The sequence below is a fragment of the Trichoplusia ni genome, chromosome 13 (assembly GCF_003590095.1).
Source record: "Trichoplusia ni isolate ovarian cell line Hi5 chromosome 13, tn1, whole genome shotgun sequence".
Classification (NCBI taxonomy): domain Eukaryota; kingdom Metazoa; phylum Arthropoda; class Insecta; order Lepidoptera; family Noctuidae; genus Trichoplusia; species Trichoplusia ni.
Genome location: NC_039490.1, coordinates 10,735,279 through 10,758,093, shown reverse-complemented (window position 1 = coordinate 10,758,093; position 22,815 = coordinate 10,735,279). Strand labels below are relative to the sequence as shown.

At 37.9% G+C, this 22,815-nt stretch overlaps 2 protein-coding genes across 2 annotated transcripts in view; one reads left to right on the top strand and one right to left on the bottom strand.

The window, feature by feature from the left end:
- The window catches only part of LOC113500034 (fatty acid desaturase 1-like), a 30,479-nt gene extending 20,855 nt beyond the window's left edge, over positions 1 to 9,624 (bottom strand). Inside the window, exon 1 of the mRNA XM_026880681.1 lies at positions 9,525 to 9,624. Coding sequence (XP_026736482.1) covers positions 9,525 to 9,558 — 34 coding nt within the window. The 5' untranslated portion in view covers positions 9,559 to 9,624. The remainder of the gene's footprint in view (positions 1 to 9,524) is intronic.
- Positions 1 to 22,815, top strand: part of LOC113500033 (prothoracicostatic peptides-like) — a 45,354-nt gene that overhangs the window by 12,299 nt on the left and 10,240 nt on the right. The window lies entirely within an intron of this gene.

The window sequence follows — 22,815 nt, the reverse complement described above, 5'->3', positions numbered from 1 at the left end:
ACAAATAAATCGTCAATGTCGTACAGAGTCGTCCTTCTGACCCTTTCCTGCATGGTGACATTAGTTGGCATCGTGAATAAGATAACCACAAAGAGTGGTGTTAGTCGGGCTGTAGTGGTGTAATCACCGTGAGAGCGGCGCGCGTGGCGCTGACGCGAGCGGCACCCGGATTACTGATCCACTGTCTTCTGTGAATACTGCCTTTTCTTACACTTTCCATACATTAATACATAGTTTATTTAAAGCCGGAGATGTATTTTTGGCACTGCCTAAATATATTCAAAATCAAAAGATTGTTTTGATAAAAAGGGACTATTGAAAGTTTATAAAAATGTCTTTTTCTCTTTTATATTTAGCTAATCTCTTAACACCATTATTTGAAGATTCCGGTATTTATGAGTTAAAGGTTTCAATGCGCACCGGGGCATGGCGTGATATGGCAAATGTTTTGTGCAAACAACTTCATGATAGATGGCAGGACGCGGCCCACGGCCCCGGCCCCGGCCGGCGGCCCCGGCCCTCGTCCCGCGGCCCTAAATTTAGTCTTAACTGATATTGATGGAATCCTTTCCAAGTAGATATCGATCATGTGTGACCAAGTCCAGTTCGGTTGTTTTAAGTTACGGAAATGGAGTATTTTTTGTTTTAGAATAGTGGCCTATAGAAATAAGCTTATATATCATGTAAGAGATTCATTTTTAGTTGCTCACTTAATAAGTAATTAAATATCGGTCTGTAAAAGTCACTATGTTGTCATTAGTGAGCGAACTTAGCCCGAGGTCTCGAAATCTTGGCAATCATTCGTGTAAAATTTTAATAAAAATTCGTTCTCATATGGCGGACGCAAACTGAATTTTAATTGGCCCAATTTCGTGGGACCTTTTAAAATATGCATCTCGTTAAAGTGCATAAAATCCAAACACTAACGAATTGTTAATTTCGTCCGCAACCATTCAGATTTATTTAAGCGTGTGCCCGGTGCGCGCGACGAGACTGCTGCGGCGGGTCCGGCCGGCGCGACCGACACGACGGGCGCGGCCACCCGGCAGCGGGTTTGCCTGATTGCTCTCTTCATTATTCCATTCCACATCGCCGCACTAAAGTAGGCATCAAGAAACACTCGGTTTCACCCATCATTCAATTACCCCCGCGATCGAACAACTCAATAGAACCATTAATCTACAATCAACTCTAGGAACTCTTTAATTAAAAACACAATGTCCGTCATAACAGCGGCCGTAACGTTTAGGCAGCCTCCAATCAATTAACAATAAAACCCGGGCAGAGCCGCGCGCACAACTATATCGCCGCTAATTACCATACAAATTGCAGGCGCTGTGCTACACCGATATTATAAAAGAATTTTAATATTTCGATACGGCACAATGTAAAATTTAACGAACAACCAACTTTACGAATGAGTAAATAGAACAGAATTTTAATTGAAATTATTTCGCTAGGTACACAGCTGACAATGGTAGGTTATGCACGGCCGTGAGCGGGACCAACACCATTTATAATTACTTTGCGTTCGCGTCGAGTGGGCCCAGCGAGCTGTAGCGCGCGCACCCTAGGTACCTAAACATTTGGAGTCCACGAACATTTCTTAAAGTGAAGTAACACACATATTACTATTTGTAAGCTGATTTACACAAAGTCTTGCACCGCGTCTGGCATTTCTATGTCGTCTGATATTATCGCATCGATCTATGTAAAGCAGAAGCAAATTCAGGCAATTGCTGCATATGCTCTCACATGTCATAGATATTTGTCACCTGTGACTCGTACCCCTCCACCCCCTGCCCCACAGACCCCGGGGAACGCAATTAACCCGGCTTGGTGTAAATAAATTCAAATGCCGTTTATACTGATACACACCGTAATAGCCCTCGACACCTCACCGTCGCGGCATTCCTACCAATATTAGTTAAACGTATTCCAATATCAGTCGCAATGTAATTGATTGATGAGAAATGCCAGGATTTGATGGCGACCAATTTAGCGAGGTTTGAGGAAAGCGACGCCTGTTGCCTGGTACACGGCTACCGGCTGTTTTAATTAACCTCCGACTCGATCACTTAAACGAACGTAATGTTTTTCTATAAAATTTGATTTCCAATTAGGAATTGTGAGTGGCTTTTATAAATGAAATCCTCTTTGACATTGAGCCGGCTACGTAACTTCTGAGGGAAGCGGAGACTCGCGATAAACTGCTGAAATATATAAAAGCGAGGAAGATCAAGTGATAATTATAACGAGCACTATTATAGGCGTTAAAGTACAAAAAGCAACTTCTCTGGAAGATAAAAGAGCTATAAACACACGATATGTCGGATAGCTGACACGCCGCTAATAAAAGCGAAGTAACTCCGCACAGCGTCGCATCGCGCGCGCGGCCCGCGTCGCCCGCGTCGCACGTCCTCGTAAACTGTATCCGCGGCTGCGGCGATGTGTACTCCACCTTATTTTATAGCGATTTTTGTAGTGTAACAACTCCCAGTATTTTAGTATTGTCGCGATAAATGTTGTAATGTAATGTGATGTACAGATTTTATGATGCTCCGTCTTCATGGTCTCTTATACTTTTACGTGTCTATAGCGTGAGGTAAATGAAAGAGTAAGCCTTTATGGTTGCTATCGACGTGTTCATAAAACATGGAGGTTGCATGAGGACAGGCGGTCGTCCGGAGACAAGTATTCTATTGCAAGTATTGTTCTTCCCTGAACTAAATTGCTTGTGACAGAGATAGCGGACATTCACGTCCAATGCTTCCAGTTCAAACGGTCGCCAGCTGTAAATTGTTCCTGTAATACACTGCTTTACATTATGACAAAATTTTATAAAAGAATACAGAAATAGATTCGTAAGGCGAGCACATTAATTTTGAGATATTATCTGTGTCTCCCGCGTGTATTACTCGGATGTCAGATTAAGCCGCGAGTCCCGCTCAAACAATAGAATATCAATCACACGCGATTGATATGTAAAGTATTACCACAGACAATGCGAGTCCCGACACAACGCTAAACGAATGGTCGACATAATGTCTAATGGAAATAGTTTTAATAATAACTTTCAACAAATTGTATGAAGTCCTCATTGATATTTGAGATCTGAACTAAAGCTATTTATATAAATCCACTAAGCGGTACCTCGCGTGTAACTGATCGGCTCGCTCAAAGGGCCGGACATCTAACAGGGCGACATCAATTTACTTTCAACCGAAAACTCTCATTCCATAAATTTTCGCTCTTAATTTGTGAAAACTCAAAGTTGCCAACACCAAAAAGTCGGCATTCAATTTGGCGCGCGGCCATATTTCATCGCCGCTGGCAACACCTAACTCGAGCAATTGCTGTGAATTATTACATTTACCTATCATATAATTTGGATTTGATTGGAAAAATGTGGAGCGTGAGGGTAATCCTCGCGGGATTTAATTGGCGAAACAATTTCTGTATACCTACCATGTTTTCAGGACATGACGTGTTTTATAGGTTGTCTTACTGCTCACGAAGCTGAGTGACGTCATAAAATGTATATTTGTCTCTACATTCCGCGTGATAATAATAAAGACAGCATGAAAAATACAACATTTGGCATTGCACTATTATTGTACGGATCTTAATATTCTATGATATATGGGACGTCTCTATAGATACGAAGAGTATTAGAAATAAGAAACGTAGACATCATATGAAAGAGCGATATTCCGAGTCGTTGAAGTTCATGAAAGAGGTGTGAACATAAGCCACGGATATTGGAGGCAGTCAGCCTGTGAACTGCACCGGAAGATAGATAGCTGCTCTATATACTGTAGCGAGACTTTAGATAGCAGTTAATAGGTTTTATTATAAAAATGTAAGTTAATAATGTACCTTACTTGGCTCTAGTTATGTAATTTAATGACGTTCGATTAATGTTATCTAGAGCTGGTTCTGTCTGTCTTTGAATTAGTTTTTTTTTTATATTAGTGAGATATGTGAAACTGAGTTTTGTAGACTTAATAAGTCTTCCAGTTCATGCTGTACATTTTCAACAGAACTAGACAGGATCTTTGAACGGATTCACAAGAGTCTTTGTAGAAGTTACTTGGCTACGGGCTACTTTACCAAAGTGACATTCTCGCAATCGTAACCTTCAATAGACAAAACTCTATAAAAACGACATTTCGTTTCGATAAAACTTTAATCTGCATCTATTGGAGCTTCTTGGAATATATAACACATTGAAAGAATTCCTCTTGGCGAGAGAAGCTGTATTCTATTCATTCGGACTCTACACGGACAAAGACTTGTATCAACAGATGATTCGTATTAATTAATTACTTTACACAAGCACATTCAACACGAGCGCTTGCAGCATGTTTGCGATAGCTTGCGGGCCGCGGTCGAGTGTTTACCCGTCCGGGCGGTACCGGGCCGGCGATGTACGTGCTCGCTGCGTTGCGGTCGCGGCGCGTGTCGGGGGCGAGCGCGCGCGGCTCTCACCTACATTAAGCCTCAACACTTGCTTGTTACACGAGTTAAACATGATATTATGATAAGCTGATTGTTTGTTTATTACGTATTAATTGAGCAAAATTAAATAATATGTCGCTCCATGTTTAATTTACGTTTAAAGAGTTATCAAACGGAAAATGTTTCATAAAAAAAACCCCTCTTGTGGTAAGTCGCGTGCTATTGATAAATGATATGTTTGGTAGTAAAAATAATTTAACCTCATTCACCAATATCAATATTCAGGCTTCCGACTGCCTTTCAACTATCTGTAATAGTAAGTTACCTAACAGTTCTGAATTAGTCTTCTCTTTGAGCTGTTCGTCAGCGCATAGACGAGTTCTGTAGCTCTGTACTAAAAACTACATAAGTTTCCTGTCGTTGTCTAGAATTGTATTAAATTGTGTTCCTCTCCTTACGTACGGAACTCTATACCTAGTTCTATTACCCACTGGGGAGCATATGTAATACGGCGCGTTATTTAAAATATCTTCCAAAATATGCTTATAGTTACGTCTATTTAGATGTTAATTTTGGTTTTGTATGGCGTAAACGTGTTTGTACAATTGTGCATTAAAATGAATCACGAAACTCATTCCGGGGTTAAAGACAAAAAATGTTTTCGTCTCAATTTAATTCATTTCGAAAAGAATATTTTTCACGAGCATTTATCAACGTATATTCAATAAAAAGCATGTAATCACTTGGCAGAATGTTTTCTCAAGTTAATGATGTAACAAAATATACTTATCACTCGTTCTGATCCCTCCCAAATTAAACATTTCTAATTGAGCATGTCTGCAGAAACAGTTTCGATATCAAACATACAAGACTTACATTATCGCTATCGATGCTATACACTCACAGACGTATGAGTCATCAGTAATCCTCTATCAAAAGACTCCCTACCACACAAGAATACCACTTACTCATCAAATTATCCTCTATGGTAAAAGACATAAGGTAGTGTTCAGTTTGTTGTTGCGAAACATGTGTGGTGTGCCCTCAGCCTGCATCGGGAAGGTTTCGTTGCAACGCGTCGTAATCCTAATCCGATGTTAGCTATGTATCATGTTTATTACACGTTCAATAACTTGTATTGACAATGTAGAAGGGTGTTACTGTAGAAAGCCATTTGTAGAAACAATGGAATATTAATAACTTCGCTTCACACAATAGACACAGCAGCTGGACAATGGAAATGTTCCTGTATGTTACACGGTGCAGGGAAGTGGTTCACTTATAGACTGACATACTTCTTAGTTGTATCCTACCCGACACAAAAGTGTAATACAGAAATAGTGAAATGTGTAAGTTATGAATGAACTCTATTTAAAGAAAGTCCCGAAATATTGACTGGGAGACGATTAAAAGAAATAATCATATTGTTTGGAACAATTATAGCCGGAGCATCGAAATATTTTGCTAAGTATAAAGTTCAGAAATACAGAATCGGAATTAAAATGCGAGATCACAAAATATTGTGCATAAATTAAAAAGTTAGCAAGTTATGAACACGACATTCGATTGTATTTCATCTAACATTTAATGCTGTTTGCAAATCAGTGATATTTGCTCAACGATTACATAATACGAGGTAAAGGCGGGTGATAAAGGTCCTCTCGCAAATATGAAACATGTAACTTATTAGATCTTTTTCCTCCGGGTTATAAATCCCGGATTATCGCGGAAATTGTGTGAATATTTGAAATTTTCGACTGCGGTAACCCACTGGCCCGGCCGCACCAAAACATTTGATGGAGGGCCCGATGGTGATATTGTCACAGTGTTTTGTGAGATTTTTGATTGATTGAGTTTGAAGTTAAGATACTTTCCGTCTAAAAACTGAAACAGTCTAATTAAAACCTCCTTTAAATACACTTGCCTTCCAATTAATTATTTTAGCCAAGGATAACAATAGATGTTCTCACAATAATAAAAATAACAACGACATGTAAACAACTTTTAATGAAGTCGTAACGTAATGAGTTTCAACAAAATTCATGCATAAAGAATCTTCACAATTAAAATGTTCTATCCCGATCTTCTCGCCCCGAAAATGTTTTTAATAGGGGATGTAATTAAAAAAACACAATAAAATCCGTTCTATACACTCATAGGTTTACCCCCCCCCCCTCCCAAGAGGGAGGGTACGGCCATTCAAGGGAAATTTGTAAATTATATTTATTATGCATAGCACCCTCTGGCCTCAATTATTCGCGCACACGGTATAACGACTTGCAATCGTTTTAAAAATGGTATTCAAATGAAGAGTATGCAAGAAAGTCAATATAAATAGTCTATTCTTAATATGGTAACATAATGATGTGTTATTTAAGGGTTTATATTTCTGTAGTCGTCGACACCAGTCCTCGTTAATTCTTTATATTAAGGTATTAAACGTTAAAGTTAACAAAACTAGAACAAAACTATAACTATAACAAAACCTTACATCCATTTTAAAATCATTTTATCACTTCAATATAAATGTCCCCAAACAGAGTGTCGCGTTCAACAGCACAAGACGCTTGATTCGCAATCGCGTCTTTTCTCATCAAGTCGACATTATCTTACCACTACCGCTAAAAGTCATATAACTATAGTTGTACGAGAGAGATACCGCTCTACACCGTAGCACTCTGTCTCGTTTCCACAACTACTTTAATTTTACTCAAGGCGGTGCAGTCGCAGGTAATACTCCTGTAATTCCCGCCTGCTGTGATTGCCGCCGCAGTCGGCAGACCTCATCACCACTTCATTAGCCTCGCCTCAGACTAATCATAAACTGGCCTATATTTGCACTCTCCACAAATATTCGCAAGTTTTCCCGTCTGTTTATATTTTCGAGAATATCTTTCTTGCACGTTTTGAGAGTTGTGAAGTTTTGCTATTTGTAGAGTAGTTATTAAGTTAGCTTAGCGAGATATTGGTCACGTATTAGCATGTTATCTAACGTAGCGTCGTCCACGTAAATAGTTGTCATAAAGTGAGAGCTCGTTTATAAGCTAAAGTGGATGTCATGGGGCTCCATTAATCTCCGAGATACTATCGCCTGCTATTGACAGCCGCGCCTTAACTCCACTTCACAGCGACCAAATATTTTAAACTCTCGTAATATCTTTTCGGAGAAAATTAGCAACTGATAAGCGAAAGTGGGTGTTTCAGGCCATTATGAAATATTTTGTGGATACAAGCGGAGCTAGCGGGTGTAATGTAAGTTTTATCGAAGTTCGGCGCATTAATCATCGCCTTTCAACTGTCATGCTGCTGATTGTCACGAGTTTACTGAATCACTATTGGTTGTGAACTTCTATGCTTATTATAGCTTGTATCGAACTTAAACAAGATTAACTTTGTTCATTATGCTAATAATTTGTGACTTTCATTATCATGTTTCTTAACTTTTACAGTTTTAATTATTTACGCTTTTCTCTCTCCTGTATCCAAGTACAGTGATATTACTGTTAATGCCTCACTTATAATTCATTTAATTTACCGAAACTCGTGAACAACTCAATAGGCTTTTTAGGGCATAATAAATATCATGAACTCATGACAAGATGTTATCACATATCAATCAGTGTAAACACACGCCCGCAGTCACGTCACCGCGTCACGCTGGGCCAGGCTCGGCACGCTCCACCAGCCGGCCCTGCGTCTGCTGACAGCTCAATCACGCCGCGATAGGCGACAAGTTACTTTATGAACCCCCGCCTCGCTGCCCACACATAGACCCCGTCTTATCAGCCGGTGAAGGGTTAATAAATGAAAGTCTCTTGGTAGAGTGACGTACTTAATTGATTTGCCGAGATTAAAATTCATTAGTTTATGACGACGCTTGAGGTGACGGGCTAACAATATTGTTTTGTTTTATATATAGATATGAGTTTGTTTCTTTATTTGACAATAATTATCGGATAGTAACGATTGTAAAAAGTTGAAATATTTTAAAATAATCACATCAATCTTTGCTAATGAAAAAGTGTTAAACGATTTAAAATTAAATTGGTTTAAGTTCCATGCAAATATTAATATCGTGAATGTATTAATAGAAATTCATTAGCGAATGTGTCTCAAAATAATAGCCTTTATAATCCTTTTGGTCCGGGCTGGTCCGGGGCGGGATCCGGGCGGGCGCCGCAAACGACCCGGAAAATACGAATAGAACTCACAAACTAACAGATTTGCATCCTCTACAATATGATAATAATCGCTTTTATATCTTGTTGGCGGTTTGTCGAGCCGTGAGAACGCAGAAGCAAGCAAGCGAATATATGTGTTTGTCAAAATTACTGAAAAAGAAAAACTAGCACGGCTGCCTCACAATCGAAAGCAACTTAAATAACAACAATTTACAAAGGACATTCGCTTTTACAAAAACTTTTAATAACCAAATTTCGTATAAATACAGCCTACGTTTGTTATTAAAATTATTCTCAGTAATTAGCACGGTATTCCTATAAATAGGTAGAGGTGCTTTGACGAAAAGTTTTTATAAGAGCGCTGTCAATATTTGACGTTTCGTAGTCTCGGGCGGCTAAGTGAAGGCACTTTGGCGGCAATTGAGAAGACGTCGTCTCGTCAGCCATCGTATTACCGTCACCCACTCGTCATCGGCCCGTCACCGGCCCGTCACCCACGTGCCGACTTGTACACACATTGTCATGCCATCAAATTTTATGGTTATTTGAAGAAAAAGGTTCGATAAGTTATGGCGTAATAAGGTGGAGCTCAGATAAAATAGTTATTAGGTGATGTCGAATTTACGGCAGGAATGTTAGTGGTCGTTTGTCAAATATTTTGAAAATTATCATGTAAAAAAAAAAACATCCAAATTTTTTCAAATTCTGTAGAAACTCATTTTTCTTTGTATTATCATCAACACCTTTTGGAGGGGTATTTAGTTACACGAGTTTTATTCTCAATAGACGTTTTTATTTGTAGTTCTAGGTTACAGTTCTAGAATGAGACATACACAAGCCTGTCAAAACTTACACGAAAAATATACATAAAAGTGGACTCACCTGCTCCAAGTACCAAGAAAACTAACAGCTTCATATTTGAATATTTCTGCTTATTTTCTTTTCGGTCAGTGTAGTATCAATAATTTAAAATTTTCAGTCAAGTTTTTAAAACTGATTCGATTCGTCGATAATCACTTCGTAAAATACTTCTATTTTCGGCTTTGAATTTGGAAATCTGCAAAACAAAAGAGTTTGTATATCTCTCACTCTATCTGACACACATTCTCATTTCTCTACAATTTCCATTACCATGCGGTAATTCGGTTCTACGCACGGTTAATTATTCTGCCATTACCGAGTCATTTGACATAATTTAGTATCGCACGCTAATGATGCTAATTCACACAAACACATCTGATGCGGGAATCACATTTCCTACTCTAATAAGTTGGATAGAGTTTCTCTATAGTGTGTCAGACTGCGATATCGGGACACAAAATAGTTTATAATCTAGTGTAAAATATGTCTGAATGTTTGTTGACATATTCAAATACTGCAGTATCGACATTAGGAATGTAGAAAATAATCTTAGAAGGACGCTCGATTTTTTTTTAATTTCGGTTCTTTTCTATTAGTCACTATTAAAAAAGTAACGTCGATATTTTTCAGGGGAATCAATTCAATAAATTTAAACCGTTGTTGAGAAATGGAATCTGTATCATACTGTTGGAAGGTATAAATATGTACAGTGATATCCGCAACATCAGTAAGACGAAACTTAAACAGGAAGTTGTGAGGCGAAGTAGCGACCCGAGTCACCAGCTCGCGACTTGTTGCGGGACGAACCATATCACTTGGTACGAGGGTTAATAGGAAAGTCTCGCCAATACGGAGCTAGAGTCGTTAGGCGATTGATAAGGCTAATTAGTAAGACTTAGATGCAAGTTGAGTTGCAGTATGATGAGATTTTTTGACTAACATAACATTACTTTGACGTTCGAGCCTTGAAGTTTAAATATTATTTTCCGGTTTGATAATTTGTGCAAATTGAAGGAAACGAGATCATTATTTTAAGCCCGCTGTAATCGACGTAGCCTATAACTATCTTGGAAAGAAATGTTGAAACAAACTCTGGAGTCTTGTTTTAAGCCTTTCGTATTTTCAGTTATAAGAGTCTCTATGCATTACTTCCATACAGAAACCCAACTATGTCAAGGACTTGCCAAACAAATAAACGTAAATATCAGAAGATATCCCAAACATCGCATGTTAGCGCTGAAGGCGAGAATTTTCTCTAATTTAAATGTTTGGGTACAATTAAATGTGGCCAACATTTGTCTAACTTGTCACTGAGAGTAATTGCGTTTCGAGGGATCGGATTCCGACACCTAAATAAATTATTCGAAGCTGCTAAACTATGCATTCACTTCGACTAGTTTTTCTAGCGCTCAATAAACTGAAGGCCTATTTAGGTTATCGTTACAATAGGACACTTATTCTGAATAGAATATTCGACTAAATCTGATAATAGGAATCTGTTTAGTCAGTGAGACGGATTTCCAAAATTTTGAACATGTTTTATTTTTCAATATGAAAAAGTAAGTTAAGTTTGGGGAGTTAAACCACAAAGTGTTGGCTAACAACATCACTTGCTAGTAAAAAGCGTACTATTAAGTATCATTGAATCCACTTCATTTTTGTAAACGAAAAAAGAAAATACATCCAATCTGTCTGACGGACTGAACAGTTTTTTTTTTACCAAAAAACTAATTCACACTATGCTAATTTCTCAAACCTAGACCGTTAGAGACACTCGTATTGGCACAGTATTGAGGGTACACTCGAATACAGTGTCCAGAATTAAACTTTACACTCTTTCTTAAATACAAAACAAATGGTTATCACCTAAATATATTGATCACAATGGACACAACTTCCAATTTAGCAACACATCGCGAGTGCCTAATGTCTTATATACCGAGTAGAACCACCTGAGCACACAGCGAGCGGAACCTAGCTCTCTATACAGAAATGTCTGTTACGTGTCTGTTGGAATACCTTTATCATAATACTTATTTATTTATAGGCATATAATAACACGAAAAGCCGGGAGCTAAAGGTTACCATGCTAATGATTCAATTGTTTGCTAAACCTTTTTCGACACAAGCATGAAACATTAAAAACTTTAAGTGCGTCAATAGTTTAAGAGAAATACTTTTAGTTAAATAGTCCCTTTTGGCAATATTTTGGTATTTTTTCTGTGTTTGTGGGCCATTCGAAAGACCACTTTCAATAATTACTCATTTGAATGTGGTATTCAGAGCGCCTGCCGCACAAACCCTCAACCCTTTATATAGACCACGTTATCAATGCGACATTTAGCGACTTTCAACAACACATTCACACAGAACCCTCCACAATATCTGTTCAAAGTTTAGGAACATTTAGTTATTTTGCAGAAATGTAGTTTTGATACGTGACTGTGTTCCGACTGCTGCTATTAATACTTGGGTAACGGTAGGGACAGCAACGAAAACTTAAAGTAAAGTCACATTTACAAAATTTCCAAAATGTATTACAGATTTTAGCGAGTTTTCTGGCTTCTGAAAGCCACGTTACATATTAGTTTTTTTACAAAATCTATCTATTTTTAAGCTGTGATCATACGGTGTACCATAAAAAATATTCTATCCTTATTAATAGTCTACGACTCTTAAAATGTCACTTCGAAATCAGAATTCGTTCATGACTTTTTCCGCCGTCGTATCATAGCATGCAAACCGGATCCTAACATCTGGACGCAGATCACGTGGTCAGACTACTCCAGAACTTGTTTGTTCTATATTAATTAAAAGTTCCGATTACCTGAGGATAGTGGAGCAAATAGAAACTTAATTACCGGCTTCCTATAACAATGATTCATTTTATTAGAAATACGAATACTTATTGGATTTTCACTAGATTATTACGAGAGCTAATAGTGAATAATTGGAATTTTATATCGTTGTTTGTTGTTGGATATTTTTACAGAAACCGGGGCGAGACACTAGTGTTACTTATTATGGAGAATATGTTGGCTTTAAGAGCTAATTAAATACGTCTCTATAGAAACTTGAAACACTACACTTTATTCTCGGTTTTGTTCATAAATCTAAACTGAATCTAACTCATTTTAATGGCGATAAAAGATGCATTTCCCAAATTTAGGATCGATCACGTGCCAATTGCCGACAATGTTCATTTCTTATTGATATTGATGAATAAAGGAAAACTTTCACAAAATTTGCCTATTTTCAGTGCTATTTTAATACTGACCTTTAGATATTGCAGCCTAACCCGACACTTTAATAGCGGCTCAACACGCGGCGCCGCCCGCATAAACAACCGAAGCTAATTATTGCAATTTGTCGATTTAATTACATTTCAGCCGGAAAACCAGACACCTAACCTGACCAGAATTCATTCAATTACATTGTATTTGTGTGTTTTATTAGATTGTATTCAATGCATTAGGTAAATTAGTTTATATGGCATACCGCGGGAACTACTATTGCATCAGTTGTGCGAAAGAGATGCCACTCTACAGTGAGTAGCGTGCCACCTCCCTTCCGCAACTACGTGTGTCTTAGTATATGATCCATACACATCTTATCCAAATTGAGAAGATGCTAATACATATATTTTTCTGTACAAATGCACATTTTAATTATTTTCACTAAAAAGAAACAGATGTTAGCTAAGAAACAATATTAACAAGCAATTAGCCTAATAGGTATATTTACGCTTAATAATATGATAAATTAGTATCATTGACAATATAAGTCAATATAAAGACGTTTCGGGCGATTGAGACGTTCTCGTGGCACTTGTGTCAACATTGTGCAAGTTTTGTGTCAATCATGTCAACTGACAAGTAGGTACCACAGACAAACACTCTTTTAGGACAAGGTTCCTTATGACGACAGAGAAGAGTTGATGAGTGCACCTGTAAAACCTCTTTCCTAGTTCATTTTATCTGAGAATCTATCCTGTAAGGGGTTTCTCGACATATATGATCTAAACTTTTACAATAGGTACCAAATGGCAACGAAAGACTTATTGTACACTTGGTATGCAATAACTCTTACACTTTGAAACAGTAATTTAAATTAATCGTCGAAATAAAGGTGTCTTGACTGTTAAATGTTCTCGAAAAGACACTCAACAGTTTGTCTGAAACTCAAAGCCTCTTGCCGTCTGAGGGATGATGTAATAAGCGCACAAGTGGCCGTAGTGCCGGTGCCACTCCACCGCCCGCACCCGAACCTTGCTTGTTTGACTTGTTTCCGAACTGACAGATCCGGGTTTATTTCAATCAAGTTAATTTAATTAAGGAGGAAGGATTGAGGAACTAATAATAAAAGTAGGTTACGTTTTGGACTTCAATTTAAAGAAATTCTGAAACTGGAATTATTTTCCGCCATTTTAACACCAACATAAATGTTTTAAAAATGGAGCCAAAAATTCAATATGGCCGCTACATTTCCTTGTGAATTTAAAAGTACTTGGGAATTGTTTTAATCTGAATGACAGCCGAAGTGACAGTGGAAGTTGCTCATTACAGCTACTATGAATATATTGAACAGTCGGGACGTCTGTCGCGACTGCCAGCCGTTACCTACCACAAAGCGATCGATTTGACTCGGTGAATAAATGATATCTCTCATCGATTTTACTTTGAGACTGGTGACAGCTTCACGGAACTTTTTGCCTTTAATTATCTTTTTTATGTCGTTAATTATATACCTTTATAGAGAAAAATATATTTTTTATGATATACACATTATCAACGACCTTTGTAGAAGTTCAAAGTTTTCCGCTATTTCATTTCATCAATTCCTGTTGTGTCGGCTGTCAGAACTCCGTTACTCACTAAAATTAACCTATTTAATATAACCTCATTTTGTATAATATTTCAAAGATTCAGCTACTTAAGAATGTACTTCCTGAGTAACTCCACTCATTTGCACCTTCACAGCGTTTATCACGATCTTGTGAAGTAGGTACTTTACCGATAAGGATATGGTTTTGCGGATAACATTACATGCGTCTAATAATTATGAGACGTTACATTAGAAATCATTAACGTAATACGACTCTTATACTGTTATCTCATTTCGAAGTTACCGTTGGTCCTTAATGTCTCAGGTCTCGAAGCATCAACAAAATAATATAGCCACGTGATTATTTTGTGAAATCTTTTTGATTTTTAATGCTATAGCTTCTACTAATATACTAACTATTTAACTTTTCTGATACATGGTATATAGTCAAACAGTCAATACAGTCAGTTACAAAAGATTTAGTAGTAACGATTTCTCTCAAAATTAAACTTTCATTTTTAGGTCATCATTTTCAGAGCTGACCTAAACCAAACCAACACACACTCGGTCTACTTTAACCACTTGTCTGCTTCCTCAAACTTACTGACATCTTAAATAATTACTTGTAACTTAAAGTTACCGAAATAAGTAAAAGTAATGTTAGTTAGAGAAGCTGAGGCGTTTAATCCGAGCCGAGTTGTGAGCAGCTGCAGCGACACCGAGTTCGTAAATATTTACATAATTGATGCGATACCATAACGATACACTCAATTAGGCGCCATTTTATATAAACTTAGTTAAATTAGTTCTGTTTAAGTTGTTTTTGAGTTGTTGAAGTAGAAATTAATTATGAAAGCGCAGGTATGGGCTGCTAGAGTAAGATTTTGAAGGGAAGATACGTTTCTTAGCTTAACTTTAGCGTACTTTTTTGTAAACAATGTATACTTTTTCTCATACAACTATGTATGCATTACGAAAACTTTTAGACTTACCAATACCTACTTACCTTCAAATATTACTACCAAGTATTTTTTGTTTCTTTTTTCCACATACCACCTAGCCTATAGATGTCCCACAAATGTCTCCTTCCCCGTACAAAAGGATTGAGTACCTGGATATTCAACCCGATTTCCTAGACTTTTCCAGCTAGGTAGTTAAGCCATGTAGTCTTGAATTATCCAAAACAATCACTTTAAAATACATGCATGATATACAAATTGTTTTAAAATCAAATTACCGCCGTACACGCGACCTCTAAACTGTGGGAGTTACGATCGCGTACAAAGTTACGCACAGACCAGTTTAGTTTTTAATTGAATCTAACTAGTTAGTCAATTATCGTTAAAACTTTACCGATACGTACCGTGAAACGCGAACTCTCTACAATATTATAACTGAAACTATTTTAACATTGTCTACGCGAGGTGTTTGCGGTAACTAACTGAAGTTTAAAACAGTGTATCTACAAGTTTAACTATAGCATAAAAGGACTTGATACAAAATATTTTTAAGTTTGCGTGAAGAATTTTAGATTTGCTTTTTGACTTATACTTTATAAAAGGAAAATTACAAGAAAGTTTTTGAAACATTAAGGCCTTTAAAAAAAATCAGTAGACCTATAAACTACCAACTACTACCACTGCGCTACTTCAATTAGTCATATACAGTATAAAACAATATTTCAATCTTTTAAATAAATAGAAAATATTCACAATGCAAGAACATGTCTCTAACCATTAGTTTCTTTCTGTTACAGGTAAGCAATCTCTCTGTCAATCACACTCCGGCTAGCTCCTGCCGCCCTGGTCCCTGGTGCCTGGTAAGACGGCCGCCATCTTGCGCTACCCATTCTGTGACAACAACCAAACTTGTTCTAATTAATTTCGTTCGCGAGTATCGATTACTAATCGCCGTAAACCGATCATCGACTCGATTCGATTAGACATTCGACTCGATTCGATTATAGTTATAAGCGCGCTATTAGTGACGGGTGTTTGCTTATGCCGCGTAGGGCTGCTACGGCAGCGAAACACTGTAAGATCAAAAAAAAAAAATATCGTTTGTAACATAAAGTCTAGTTTGAATTTAATATTGTTTTACATTATATTGGTACAATACTTTTTCACGTCAACTTCTTAATTCTCGTTTAAACAACCTACTTCATAGTCGTAGCGATAATTAATGCGAGACAACCCTAGTAGGGATTACGATAGTCTTACGCGAATACAAATCGTTTGTTCAAATCGATTCCACATTTCCATTGCAGTTATATTTTAGTGTTCCTAATCTACATAGTTTCAGTAAAATAAAACACGATCAACACTTTAAAGAAGACTTTTCAATTATTTTTTTCTTAGTTTAAAAAGAGAAAACTTCGTATAAATAGTTTATAGCCAGCCCTTATTATGGTCGTTTCGGACACAGGTGTCAGGTGTCGGCCACTTGACACCACTCACATGACAGACGTAATGCCGCTATTACACGAAACTATGAAACTTGTTCTGTGGGGAAATGTCCGACACTTTAGCAACCCTTTTGATGGATGTAGGCGAAAAAGGTACCCCATACCTACCTGAAAACTTATAGAGGTACCTAATTACGTAGTCACACGTCTTTTCGTCATAAAGTAAAATGTTTACTCAGCATAAGTATAAACGTTAATATTTTAGCGTAACAAGCTAAATGAGGATTTTGAATCAAATAAGAAATTAAGACGATCCCAATTCCAACCGTCTTAAATATAAATGAAATGTTCATTTCTAACGTAGAAAGTAAGCACGAAATGAAATCAACAAGTAACCGCCGACAACACCGAACTTACTTCGGCGGCAACTTTGAAAGCCGAAGCGGGCTTTGTTTTTCAGCAACTTTGCAAGCCGTCAGTGTGAGCTGATTTTTGGCGTGTGTCAATTAAAACACAATGGGGTGTAAGTTAGAGTCGCGTAATGGAAGTAACGTTACGAGGCCCGGTTTACGAGGCGCCGTAACCACCATGAGTTTTAAATAAATTGTGTCGTTTATTCGCGTTTTATTGCTGACGTTACGAGAGTACCCCGCGGTGCGTCTCGTTGCTCTTCAGAACTCGCGAATTACACATATTTGTAGGAATATGTTTATGTGGGACGCGATCAACGCGACTTCGGATACAATTTCGTTGTTATGTACATTACATTTATAGCGTATTACGTGGTGAATGTCTCCGTTCTGCCGAGCGCCGCGCCTTGTGCCCCGAGCTGCATCGGCAGTGCCTATTCCATTATCTCCATCGCTCCTCAGACTACGACACACCGAGGTCTCGTTATACATTCCGCGCCATTAGCCCCGGCCTGTGTTATGTCCACACATTAGCCGCCGGTCACCGCCAACAGTCTCCCTTCCCCGATTCTCGTATAAACTAATCGCTGATAACTCCCCATTACTAATAGTTTTACGGCCGTAAGAGTTCGGGATTCGATTACAAGTTTGTATCGATTTCAGTTTATAGCGGCGACTGATTAGATTTTGTTTGAGTTGTGAGATCATCGCTACGTCTCATTGCGGTGACTGACCCATATCTTCTCCTGATATACTTATGACCGTACCTAAGTACAAACCCAGGAAATTCATATCAATAGTGTGTTAAATTACGCGAACTGTACTTACCTTTACCTAAATGTCGATTATATTTCAAAGCGGCACATGGCGCCGTGAATAATCCGCACCTACTTAGTCGCATAATTAAATCTTACATGAACCCAATATAACGTGATCCCTCATGGCTTCTATAGGTAGTTTGTTTATAGAGCGTGGAAAAAAACCAAGGGTTCTAGATACGTTGGTCGGAGAGACACAGGTCATCGTGTAGGGATCCTATTAATAGTGCAGTATTGATTGGCAGGCCGACAGTCAAAGTACGAGTAACCGTAACTGACACTGTCTCGGAACTGGCTATAAATAGGGGTGAGTGAGTGACCGGACGAGCGCAACACTCTAATATTTATAAAAACAGTTCACGAGGAAATTGTAAACAAACATGTACTACCTACTGACCAATACTAGTGCTAGTTCATTTTATAACATTCTAAACTTCGTCTTATTAAACAAATACTTGGAATCGATAAACCGTTTTGAGTATTTGTTTTTAGGCAAAATTCGATTCGAATCCAAGTATAACCTGCTTAAGTCGTTCACAAATCTCTCCGCGGGAACAAAAGACGAAGTAACGTCTAAGTAGAGCTCAACTCAAACCTTAAAACATTCCCAATCTTGTTATTCCTTAATCTGCCAAACAAAATAATTACAAACGTAAGAAGTTGAATCAGGATTAGGACGAAGCAATCTCTGGAACACCTCACCTTGCTGTCGTTATGGGGAGCAATCGAGAAAAACCAATTTGCCAGAGATGTGGGAAAATAAACTCAATGTTAATTCGATAAACAGCGCTGAATGGAATGCTCCGTAAACATCGGGAGCTGTAATCTGTGGCGGGAACAGCCGAGCTCAGGATGCTGATCTGCCGCAGTCGTGTCGCTCTTGTGTAACCATTACAGAAGATATTGTGATTACGTAAAAGAGTACACGATTGGAAACGGAAACTGCTTAATTCTCAAACTCGCTAAGTGTATTTCATTAAAAGTTTTATATTCTGTGCTTATGTGAGCGGTATTTTTTCGAGAGATGTAAAATAAATCTTAAATATTTAAATTAAGAGCGTCAAAAATCTCAAAGCGAAAACAAAATCTTAGAAAGATTTTAAGATTAAAATCTTTCCCAGTACAAAAAGTGCACTCATTTATTTGGCCTCGTAGCGAGCAGCTTTACTCTGCGGACAAAGTTTCAGCAAAAAGTAAACTAAGTTTGAAGAGGGATCTCGTCTTAAACAGTTTTCGTGGATGTCGGTCAGCTGGCGAGGTTGCGGCGCGGTCGGCGCTTTGAGACACGCTAATGAGCCGCAAGCAGGCGGGCCCGGGACTACATACATACAGCTTACTATATAACATCATAGCAAACTAGAAGACACGGAGGACGTTGGCACTTCATCGTACGGCTTAATTGTTACAGTATTTTCTTTTACTGTAATTAGTCGCATAGGTAATTGATGGCTCAAACATTGGTTGGTATTCGAGTCAATCTTTTGAGATTGGAATTCTACCCTAACATTGCTTAGGTACCAAATGACTAAAACTCTTTTTCTTTTTTTCTTTTTCGCCTTTAAGTGTTTATTAGATAGCGCAAGGCAAATAAAATTTAAAGAAAGAAAGCGAAATATATTTTTATTGACTCTTGACTTTACTAGATAAAAATGACTAGAAAAAACCCGATAAAATGAGGGCACAATAAAACAATATTACTAAGTCCGATACAAGCATTTAAATGAGCTTCCATTAAAGAGAATGGGAGGATGTTGTGAGCGTCGTGAAGCAGCCATCCTGTGTACTTGAGGAGCTGCTCTCATGAGTATTAACCCTCGCGAGCCAGGGCTCTCGAGGCCTCTCCACGCTGGCCGGCCCGTTAATCACTGGCAGTCGTATGGTTATAAATTATAAATGCTCGATGTAAAAATCGATGTCTTATTCAATCTCGATTCAATCGAATAGAACGGATAGTAAAATCATTAGCATCATCATTGTTTATTTATGACCAGGCGAATTACGAATTAAACTGTCCTCGTATAGAGTCGTTTTTTTTGACAAATAAATGTATAGTTTATTCGAGAATTCTCTATACAAATGATGTGGCAGTAACTTTTATGCTGACACTCGCGATGCAGAAAACAAAACTCGTTGTGCTAGTAATTCCAGTGTTGTCGGAGATACATGTGAAGTCATGACACTGGCTATATAACATACAGTCTGTCTGTCGCCGGCTGTGTCCGATGTGCTGAGTCCCGCGGACTACGATGTCGTAGGGCAAGCGTCAAATTTGACAAATCCATTTCTTACTAGTCAGCGATGAAGTTGGAATAATATTCTCATTATTTTAACACAATTTATTTACATACTTGCACCTTGTTTAGACAAACTTTTATTTTATTTTTTTGTATCCTCATTGAGACGTTTAAATACCCTTTCTTATCCCTTTTTTCTCTCGCTTGAGTACCACAATGTTACTACATTGTTCCATTTCTCTTCTCCACTTATCACGTGGCCAACCCATTTCCACTTCATCGTTCACGATAAAATTTTACTATGTCAAATACATAACATTACCGACATTAAGTCAAATCAAGGATACTGGAAATTCAATACAACGATGAACTTATGATCACAACAACACATGATGACAACATACATAAGTGACATTTCAAAATCCTTCGCGAACACAGCACTTATTATAATCTAGTAACTTCCGAATTTTCCCCAAATTACACAGAACCGCTACTATACATCTCATCGCGGCCATGTCGCGCGCTGGCTCGTCTGGCCGCACGAGACACATTCACTTGAAGTCGCGCTCAAATGTCTTTTCTATCCACAACATAAACAAAAGCATAAATAACTGTTTTAATAATAGATTATATTACAAGTTCGAGACAAAGATAAAATAAGGAATAAAGAGAACGAGAGTCGAGTGCTTTTTTTCCTTTATTAAAAAAAAGAGACGACTCCCGCAGTAAAAAAATTAATGCTTGTGTCGCGGGGGGTTTTACAAACATACAAATCACATGCACAAAGACACCCAGTGTGAATTGTTTCTGGAGATATAATTATAAATAGTTATAAAATGGTTCAGGAGGTTTTGTTAATACATCATACAAAACTAAGCTATTTTAATTACCTACCTAGACTTGTACAAACTACAGGAATCGGCTATATCCAACAAAATTAAAAGTTTCCCACAATGGACACCTTCCCTGCAAGTCGTCCCACATCGCGGCCTCGACAGGCAACATTAATCATATTCCTTTAGTAGACAAACAATAAACCATTTAGCTGTTCACGATCATATTTAACTTGTTAAACTCGCTCCCACGTGTTGAACTCGCGATATTTATAGTGATTTACCTAAAACTCATCCCGGATTCGCGCGTTAATGTAGTTAGTGAGGAACTAACTGCGGTCTCACCCCGGGGCGAAGTTATATCATATCCGGGGCAAAGTGCGTGGGAACTAATCATGTAATATCATGTTTGTCTTTATAAATAGGTAGTAGTAAGTTCCAAATATGTACTAATCTAACATTGTTATTAATACATTTGAATGTTGTTTCTGTCACATTTTTTTTCAAATTCATCTGCATCATCATCATCCCAGCCTATAGCTGTCCACTGCTGGACATAGGCACTCCATATTCTCCGCAGCGCGACCGGTTCACTGGCACCTGCATCCAACGAGACCCAGCGGTTTTCACCTTCAAATTCATATATGAGATTATTTATTAAACGTATTTAAACTTTTAGGTGTTGAAAGTAAAGCCTTAATTCGGGCCTACAGCCTCCACACAGCCGGTACCTGTGCGGAATACTAAACACACGGAGCCATTAACACGTGAATATTAATCGCGGCACAATATTCGCGACTTTATTAATATTACTGTAGTAACATCACGCCTGACCTACGTGGGTAAGCAGAGTAGGTACACAAAGGTTAACTTAATTCCTTGTTCTAAAATAATATCTCCTAACTGTAAGTAAAAAAAAATACAAAAAGAAAAATCGATTTGTCTCTACATTTCACTTTACAAAGACATCGATACATTTGCGTCACTAACGAAATTATTCCTTCACACAAACTTCACCTAAACAGTTACAAAAGAGATTATCCTTTGTTGATATTGTCTCCCACATTCCAACTGTTTTAAGTTAGACAATGGCAACAAATCGCCGACTGAACAAGTATCGCAGTTCAATCGTACTGACCTACAGAACTACTCACCTCGTCTGTGATATCGTGAGTGTTTCCCCCCACTGTGTCAGGTAATAGCAACAATGCCGCGTCAGACACAACCACCGCACTGCACACAATGTTATAGGGATGTCACCGACACTACACTTAACTAGTATGGAGACAGTTCCTCTTGTAATTTTAGGTTACTTTAAAAAGTGGGTATTCTAAATCCACTTTTGTAAGTCGGTTAAATACCTAAAAAACAAAAGACTGTCGGCAAGTTTGCCGCCAGCCGTTGTGAACTCCCTTTAAATTAAAATCGTCTGTCGCTCTCCGATAAAAGCCTGAAGTTCGTTGAGATTTTATTAAAACTCTTCTAATTTATTCATATAATATTCTGATTATAAAATTAGTTTGTTCAAGATTAACTATCGGCGTTCATTAGACGCTCCCTAAATATGTATAGCGGCTGATCTTATGAATACTGTTTACTCGATGGACACCGGATAAAACTTTATCCTCGACGCTGAATATTGATGGACGGTGTAAAAGTTTCGTTTTTAAAACCGCTACACAAAATAGAGTTTCAGTGGAGTGATGTATGACACCAATCCCTAGCACACTCTTGCAGTAACCAAGTTAGGGGTCGATTCATTTAACCAGTGGATAAAGGAAATAATTAT